Below are 9526 nucleotides of genomic sequence, written 5' to 3'. Positions count from 1 at the left end.
TGCTAATTTATACTTGTACAACATTTTTACAGTGATACTACATTTTACAGGCAAACATTGTGCTTTTTAACTTAAATTGACCTTAGAGGGGCATTATTTATTTTTGGAGAAGAAATTCAAACTTAGAATTGTACTATTTACAATATTGAGGCAGTAAAACTAACTCATATTTACTTTTGAAATTAATATTATAAAGGTATTATTACAAGGTCCCAGAACACTGTTTGAAGCTAGAAATGTGGCAGGGTCCGCCAGATATAAACAAAGAAAAACGGCATGAAACTCTGTTGTCCTTTAAGGTCAGTTTGTTTCAGTCATGAAAAGGAAGAGCGTTGATTTGGTTTGTTTAGGCATAAAAATAAGTCAATGATGATCTTTCTCTTCTGATTAAAATGTCTTCCCAAAGACTACTTACATGCTACATACTTTATGTGGGCTACAATTAATCGACTTTTCCTCAAGCGCTATCTGTGTAGGTGACTTTCAGGTAATATCTTAACCCCATACCTTGATTTATACTCAAGAATGACTTTTGGATACTTTTTAAAACACTGCTTTGAGCGAAAGAGTGCGGGGTGGAACCTTTTCACATGTCAGTTCCGGGTAGGATTTGTTTTATTGTAACACATCGTTCAAGGCTGTCAGAACGCAGACGTTCAAGCTAATGTGGACTTGTCTCTTTTTTTCAAGCTGAAGTGTCAAGTTTCAGCAGCCTAGTTTGGTAAGTCGTTTGAAGATTTAGTTCAACATCAGACGGCCCGGTTTTGTTTGAATGTTTTACTTTACAAAATGTTCTTTAAGGTAAATTGATGTAGGTTTAGCTAACTTAACCAGCATAGGAGCGACTCGGCTACATAACCAACGTTTGTTGATAACTAACTGAAATTGGACGTATGGCTTCAGAAATTATATCGCTGAGTAATGTTAGCTAAAAAGCCTCATTTCATCAGCAGGTCTTGAGCAGGCTGATGTGAAAAAAGGAGGGAAGAAAGAATGAATGCAAATTAATTAACACTCAGTAGATTACAGCATAAATGAAATCAACATCATATCATCAACAACATCATTGTCATCAATCACCATCATATAAAAGATGTATAAAAGCCGAGATATCATACTTTAAATCAATAGCATAGAACATACCATCACAAAGGACTACAAAACTAAAGAATTACCACCAAATAGTAAAGGGCACATAGTACAAAGTGACATGAAACATTATTTGCATGATGATTTCCCTCAATGTTCTATGCCACATTCCTTGTCACTGATAACTCTACTGGCCTAGGGAGGGAGGACAGACATGTGCCAACTCTACACATGCTTTTGGTTTGGTCCTTTTCAAGAAATTAAATGAAATACTTCAAAAGGTGGATAAAAAATGTGTGGGTTGTCAGTATTGTGACAAAGGAGAGACTCACATATTTTCTGTGCTAGCCTTTAAATAACAATGATATCATTAACAAAATTACTTCTTGGGAAATATATCATCCATCTGAAGTAGTTATCATGGCAGCCTTACATATCTGTCTTAGATTCAATACAGTACAGCATTACCTTTTGCATGTTGCAGGCTTTTTTCATTATTTCATTATGCATCATTATTTCTTCTTACTCTTTGCAGTTTTGATGTGATGTCAGATAAGCGTCAGCGTGCCAGAGTCCAGGGCTCCTGGGCCAAACAAGTGCCAAAACACTCAGGACCATCAACAGGTAATTTTCAAGTCAATATTCACTTTAGACTTTTGTCTGTTTGTTTGTTTGTTTGTTTGTTTGTTTTTTAGTCTCATGTGACTTGCCTATCTGCCAGTTCCTAGCTAAATGAGACCATTATCTAAATGTTTATTTATTTACAGCCCCTGATTCTGATGTAAACATTTTGTTTGTTTCTCACTGAAAATACCACACTTAGAAATATATTTTGTTAGTTTTGTTACCTTGTCTGATATAGAGAAATCATTTTTAAATTTGTGTTTATCACCAGGTGCTGTCCCAAATAACCATCAGCCTAAAAGTGGCAGTCAGCCCCCTGCTGCCTGGGGATGTGGACCACAGAAAACTACTACAACTTTTGAGTTTAACCAGCCAACCAAGGTAGACGATAAACATAAGAAATAAGTCATCTTTGACCACTGGGCTAATTCATTTGTTCTTTAAGAAGTCTTACCCTCTCTGTGTTCGTCCTGTCTTCATTGCAGGCAGTTAGAGATGTTCCGCCAGAGAAGGTGATCGAGTAAGTCACACATTTCTGTTTCTCATCTCATGGTGTTTTAGCTCATGATTTGGTTGTATACTACACATCTGTTGGCTAACACTCATTACTTTGCTCTGGACAGACTTGCAGGTGATTATGAGATCAGTCACGGGCCATCAGGAGTCTCCAGGTGAGTACAGAGTGACTGAGAGAGAATCCTCATTCTGTGGGAATTATAGATAAAAATGGAAATGAGGAGATTAAACAGTGATGTGATTATACCAAACCAGTGCTTTTAGTTAAGATGACAAATCTGTGATTGAGTTTGAATTCCACTAGATGTCAGTCATCCCACAAGCAATAGGGTATGTATAGCTTTTATAAGGCTTCCAGCGAATGTCTTAGTGAAAGTCATACATCATACCCCACATATGATACCCATGAGGACACATGAAAGTGAGACGTGTTTTTAATAGACACTGAATATATGGTAACATGTGCTGTAAATATTCCATTAACTTGTTGTCAAGACTAAAATACCTAGAGAAACAGACATTACAGATAACCAAGAAAGAGAACTCAGTCGGGAAAAAAACATTTCAGTTACAGTTTTGTGGAACTTAATCATGGAACCGAAATAGGCACATTGCTCTTTTGCTAGTCTTTATTTGCAGCAGTAATGAAAAGGAGATTTTTAGTATACTTTTTAAGTCGGCGTTACATTTTGAGATCAATCCCACCACTAATCTTAGATCGTGTGCAACATTTAAGCATCGAAGGACACTGAAAGGGGCCAGAAAGCTTCTTCAGAACCACTTGTTGGATGGGTTGAGCTTCTTTTACCTAGCTCTCTTTTTATATTTATATTTAGGTGACTGAGTGCAACAATATTTGTCTTCCAGGAGAAAGTGTCTGAAGATGTGCTCTGTTATGCTTATATTTTCCCTCTCCGTTTAATGGTGGCAAATTCTTTTTAACAAACACCTTTGATCTCTGACATGGTTGGTAAACACGTCTGACAAACCTGTTCTGATTGAGCATAAACCTACCCTTATGACAGCCAATTGCCAACGTGTTCTGGCTGGTTATTTGTTTGCAAGCCACTTCCTATGAATTCTTTACTATCTGTACTTATTGTTGTTTTTGGAGAATCAATACCTTTTCAGAGTGTCAGTAGTATAAAGGTGACAGGAAAAGATCCATGTCCATACTCGAACCAAGGATTTTGATTTATGCCCTCCAGGCTCCTACAGTGTTCCAATTTAGACTATCCTGTACAAACCGTAAATATATAAGCTAAACATTGTATCTATCCACCTTACTTTACTAAGTCTGCATATGTATATGTGTGTGTGTGTGCTTTGTCTTTCCATTTTGTCTAGACTGCAGCTGCTGCCAGGGTTTCTTCCCCCAGAAGAGGCTGACTGGATGTTCAGTAAGCTGTTAGCAGAGCTTCCCTGGTCCCAGAAAACCAACTTCAGACAGGGTGGGTACCAGGGGGCTGGAGAATTGTGAAATGGGTGAAATGTGAGCGTATGATGTTAATTGAAGGGTGAAAGGCCTATTCGAACTGCAGCTGATTTGCTGTTGAGTACATGTCCGTACATCTGTCACAATAACACCGTTATTGTCTAACTGTATACATCTTATCTTATGGACATGTCAATATACATATAGGCTGACCTTGGTGATGCTTGTTGTGTTTACATGCAACTTTTGTTAACAGAGTACATTTTGTTTATCGTTATCCTTATTTGAACAGTGTCACATTACAATTACAAGGTCTGAATATTCTTAGGAATTCAAGGAGCTATTTGTAGGAAAATTAGATTTTTGAGTGTCGCTCCCAACTCGTTAAACAACGTTGCTCTGGGATGTAGGATGGGTTGGCTGCCATCCCAAAGTGCAGCTTTTGACAAATTGGAAATTGGACTCAAAGTTAAACTTTTCTTACAAATAGCACTTTCGAAAAGTTCATTGCTCCTGAAATGCTGTACAACCATTATTGTGTGATTATATTATAATTTTGTCAGTGGAATAAAATAGTCCTAAAATGAAAATAATATAATTAACACAAGTTGTCAATATATCATCCAGCAAAAGTAGTTTTCACGAAAGGCCTACATATCAGTCTTAATTTCATCACAGTGCGGCATTGAACTTTCTATAAAATTGCTATTTTAACAACTTAATATGTTCAGATAAAGTGAAAGGTAACCGTTTCATTAACATGCCTCATTTTTTCGTTGAACTAAGTACAGTTTGTCTTGAGAAGACTGCAAGACGGCAGCATGTCTCTCCTTGCACGTGCGTAAGTTGTCAAGAGGCTTCATTTTGCGAAACACTTAGGGTTTTCCTTTTAAAGGAAAGAATAACATGATTGTACCCGCCCAGACGATATACAGTGAGCCTATTGAGCTGCAGCCAGATTTTTACTTCAGAATCAGCCTTTCGCTCAGCTGGCTTTTGTCCATCTGGTGTGTTACTCGGCGATGGCCCCGTAGCAGACAAACAGCATGATAGAGACAAGTGACCAAGATGATGTGTAAACACAGGACAGAGCAGAAAGTTGTGTAATCTCAATCCATCACTCCTCAGACTTTGTCAACAAAGTCCACGTGATGTTTGGTTTAAAGAGGAAGTAGTGGAAAAAAGATGTTAACCCGTCACCAGTCACCTCTCCTACGCCCTCTGTCATTGTTTAAGAACTCTCTTGACTCAGTTTTTCCAGCCATTGCTCAGGGCTCCAAATTCGATCCTGAGCTTTCAGTTTTGTTATTCTGTTCCATCTGATATCAATCTTTTTATAGAAAGAGTAAGGATTTTGATAGTTGATAAATGGCCACACATATTTATAAGCAGTAGCAGCATAGTCCCTGAATAATTCAGCGCCATAAAAAGCGGTGGCTGCTTAAACAGTTTGTTTTGGTTTCGCCATGTTCTCGTACCAGAGGGCTTGCCAAAATACACTAATAGCAGAGAATTGATTCCAAGAAAAGATCTGGTTGTTCCCAGAGAACGAGAGACGCACAAAGACCAACAGAGAGACAGAATAGACACTGAATAAGTTGATGACCGCTGCTTTCTGCTAGAAATGGATTCCAGCAGATGATCATTGTCCATTCATATTAACGCTGGAGAGGAATAGATTAAAAAATAAACTATGTCAGCTTTCTGCCCTACATATAGTTGTCATTCAGCAAAAAAGCAGCTATGAAAACAAACTAGATGTATTCTCTTTTGAAGTTAAAAATGCCGTGACCCAATTACTGATGGAAGATAGAGAGAGATAGATTTTTTCCTATTATGCAGACTGTCCACAGCTGCTTCTCTCCAGAAGAAAACAGGTAATTAAAGCCTTCAGGGGTTGAATGTTGCATCAATAGGCTACAATACGCTGAGGAACCAGTATGGCCTTTTGTTAATTCATCAGTCTAACCACAGAATAGGAAAGCTGATGGAAGCTGCAAAAAAATCCTGACCATGGTTTTAATTAGTTTGTTTTAGGTGAAGGTGTATTTGTTTGTGTGTGTTGGTGCAGGTGAGGCATACGATGAGCCCCGGCTGACCTGCTGGTATGGAGAGCTGCCCTACACATATGCTCAGTCCACCATGGCTGCTAACACACAGGTAAGACACATTTAATACACTAGTGCATTGCCGTAGGAAATATGTGTTCCTATAGAAAAGTGGGAGGTTAAGTAGCTTTTTCATGGATGGCCAAATGAGGCTGTGTTTGAAGGTGGGACATCAGGGATATTTAGGTTTGTTGTGAAAACCGATATTCCAGGCTATAATTGGCTGTTTTTGACTATTTTTGATTTTGCCATTATATTTCACCCTAAAAACTATTTACTTGGTGTCATTATTTTCAGCACAACCTCACATGTGTGGCTGTACATTTATTTTTTTATTTTGACAAACTGTATGAACACAATGGACCTAAAATCACAAAAAAACATAAAATCCGAGTAGGAAAAAGTTTAGTATTACTTATAATGCAAATATAAATTGTTGTTTGCTGAATATGTGCATACATTTTAAAAATTTACGAAGTTATATGTAACTATTTACATTTAAATGCAGGCAATGCTCAGGTCTGCCTGAGCTCCTTCCAGCTGAATAAATAGCTGCACTGCCTGCTCCACATTTAGCTTCTCCTCATTATTCTGACTTATTAAACAAAAAACAGACTCCACTACACACTAAACACACTACACCAAACACAACATAACACACTAACTACACACTCCAAACACGCTAAATGTCACAAATCTCTCAACTCTCAATATCGCTGTCTACACACCGACCGTCGTTGCCTGTCAATCATCCGCCTACGTCCCTCCAACAACTTCCTGTTCCTCAACAACCAAACTTGCTGCTTGGACACTTTCATGACTAAAGCCAGTTTTTACCGTTTATTCCTGCACCAGACACAAAGCAAACGTGACGGCAATGTTCGCGAAAAAGCGTGGCGGACATTATTCACCCTAAGTCCGGTTTTGGACGTGCCGGTGGGCCCGGTCCGTCGCCTCAGGAGGCGGGCCGTGTAGGTTGGCTAGCGGCTAGCTACACACGAACATCCACAGATTCCGATCCCACTTTGTTGTCCGAGCGTCTCCGGATCTCCTCAGACCGGAACAGACTCGGTCTGGACTCGTTTAGTCTCATTGATCCACAACAGTCAGTTTAGATGCACAGAACAGAACAGAATGGGACCGAACCGCCGGCAAAATCATGGTCCAGCTCGCGCCACTGCAGGTATAAATCTGCTTGTTTCTTAAGGTGGGGGGTGGCAGTGGGCTCTGCAGTGATTGGCTCTGGTGCGCACGTGACTGTGGTGGCTCGGTGGACAATGCTTGTGAATTTGTAAAGCATTTATGAAATGATTTATTAACGGTGTCATTGCAGTCCAAACAAATGCGAAGTCGCACACCCTTGAAACACGCAGCAGCCATGTTGTAAGTCTCAGGTCAGTCTGATCCTGATCTGCAGAGATATTTGATAAACACACACACACACACACACACACACACACACACACACACACACACACACACACACACACACACACACACACACACACACAGACAGACAGACAGACAGAGATTCCTTGCTTTTATAGAGAGATGTCCAAGCCACCAAAATTATAAAGAAAAACAAGCACTTTGCTCTATTTTGTGGTCCTCACTTGTTTAATTTGTCAAATTTTTATTTTAGTTTTTTTCTATTTAATGTCTTTTATTATTTGCTGTTTTAACTCTCCCCCCTCTAAGCAATTCCTTGTGGTAGCAACATGGCTACTGTTGAAGCGAAAACCAACCGTAATAATCCAAGTTTGATCTAGAAACCCTGATCAAAGTGCTATGAAAAGTATATATCCATAAGTAGACAAAAAGTTATCTAATGGTGGTTTAATTTCTTGCTGAACTCTTGTTATTTTTCAACATAGTGGCATCCATTGCTGTTAACACTTCGCGAGACATTGAAGCAGGTGAGCGGATGCAGCTTCAACTCACTGCTGTGTAACCTTTATCGTGACGGCCATGACAGCATCGGCTGGCACAGTGACGACGAAGCCTCCTTGGGCTCCAAACCCACCATCGCTTCCATGAGTCTGGGCGACACCAGAGTGTTCAGCCTCCGCAAGCAGCCTCCACCAGTGAGTGAGATAATTTGTGTACACACTCTTTATTTTGTCATTATTTTCCATAATTCTAGTGTTGACCCAGCTTGATGTGGCCTCTTAAAACCTACATACATTCCTTCTGACCTTTTGCTGTTTCTTAAGAGTTAGTTTTGTTGTAAGACTTGGCTCACAGTCAAGGAGGCTATTAGATGTTAATAAAAAAGAAAGGACTGAGCATAGTGGAGAACAGAACAGTAGCCACTGTGAGGTAGTGAAAAACTGGACCCTCTAACCCTTTTTTTCACTAACTCACAGTGGCTACTGTTCTGTTCTCCACTATGCTCAGCCCTTTCTTTTGCAAGATATTGGGTTTAAACTCAGCAGTGTTTAGAGGCTTCTGTGTCAAGTTGTCTATTTTTTCAAGAATTAAGATATACAGCTGACAGAGGCAGGCTATAGTAGTCTAAATGTAAACAAGTTGTATTACATTTAGTTGTTTTTTTACTGTTTTTTGTGTGTTTAGTTATGTTAAAGTACATTTTACTGGATGTGTGTGTCTGTTTGATGATTATACATTGTGCTTTTTCCCTTTCATGTTTCTATGTTAGGAGGAGAACGGTGACTACACATATGTGGAGAGGATTCGGGTTCCTTTGAGTCACGGGACACTTCTGCTGATGTCAGGAGCCACACAAGACGACTGGCAGGTAGGTGTTACCAGTCATGTGCAAGCACTCAGGCAGGGAATTTGGCCATTCAAAACAACATCAGCCACTTGGCAGGGATCAAAATGAGGTAGAAATTAAGACTACTTTAATGTGAAGAAATCAATACTATTTTAATAGTACTTGAAACGATATGCTAAGCCAGCAGCTGTAGATTTATCAGTCACTTTCTCAGTATAAAAAAGAGAATATGTACATTTTACAGTTCAGTTTCAAACTGTGTAGTTGTAATTGTATTTAACATTATGACATCATTACTGCAAAAATCAAGGAAACACACAAATGATAACAACAACTAGTACTATTTTGAACAAGACATTACATCAGTAGTTGTAACTTGCATTTTGAATCTGTTAACATTCTTTTTGTCGTTTAAGATTGTGAAGCACTTCGTTGTTAAATGTTATACATGTTGTGGTTGTTTTTGTTTTTCAATTGCTACAGACACAAAGTGTTCCCAAAACTATGATAATAAACCAAACTAAATGCAAGACTTTGCTCTCAACTATCCATAATTATCAAAACGGAAACAATGAAACAAAGGATACACCAATTAGATGGGTATTTACAGTAACTAGGCTTTCCTCACCTGCTCTGCTCGTGTGTGTGCATTTGCGTGTATTCGTGTGTAACTGCTTCCGACTCAACACACGTGAGACGATAGACCTGTGTTCCAGGCACTTGGTTGAGGCAGCGAGGATGGATGGAGTGGCCGGGAGAGAACAGCAGAGTCATTTGTTTTATAATCAGGGACAGCGGCCTGGTTTATATGAGTGCATGAAAGAAGATGAGTGTGTGACCGGTTTCTGGGGGGGAAAATCAGGTCACACTCAACAGTGAGAAAATGGTTTACATAAAATCATTTGAATTTCATGCTGATTAAATATTTTCAGCTTTTGTAAGAGCAGAGAAAAATAGGTCATAGTATTTAATTTGACCTTGTCTGATAGACTGTCTTGCCAGTTTAACATTGTGTGT

The 9526-nt window shown here is 39.1% G+C and overlaps 1 protein-coding gene across 2 annotated transcripts in view; it reads left to right on the top strand.

The window, feature by feature from the left end:
- The first annotated feature begins 582 nt into the window (after window positions 1–582).
- alkbh3 (alkB homolog 3, alpha-ketoglutarate dependent dioxygenase) overlaps window positions 583–9526 on the top strand; it is a 36142-nt gene continuing 27198 nt past the window's right edge. For both annotated transcript variants that reach the window (XM_030425339.1, XM_030425338.1), the window contains exons 1-9: window positions 583–721; window positions 1625–1713; window positions 1985–2094; window positions 2199–2233; window positions 2337–2384; window positions 3577–3680; window positions 5736–5824; window positions 7647–7856; window positions 8432–8530. In XM_030425339.1, coding sequence (XP_030281199.1) covers window positions 1635–1713; window positions 1985–2094; window positions 2199–2233; window positions 2337–2384; window positions 3577–3680; window positions 5736–5824; window positions 7647–7856; window positions 8432–8530 — 774 coding nt within the window. In that variant the 5' untranslated portion in view covers window positions 583–721; window positions 1625–1634. The remainder of the gene's footprint in view (window positions 722–1624; window positions 1714–1984; window positions 2095–2198; window positions 2234–2336; window positions 2385–3576; window positions 3681–5735; window positions 5825–7646; window positions 7857–8431; window positions 8531–9526) is intronic.

This window comes from Sparus aurata, chromosome 8, assembly GCF_900880675.1.
Source record: "Sparus aurata chromosome 8, fSpaAur1.1, whole genome shotgun sequence".
In the NCBI taxonomy this organism is placed as follows: Eukaryota; Metazoa; Chordata; class Actinopteri; order Spariformes; family Sparidae; genus Sparus; species Sparus aurata.
The sequence above is the reverse complement of the archived record's forward strand: the minus strand, read 5'-3'. Positions and strand labels throughout refer to the sequence as shown.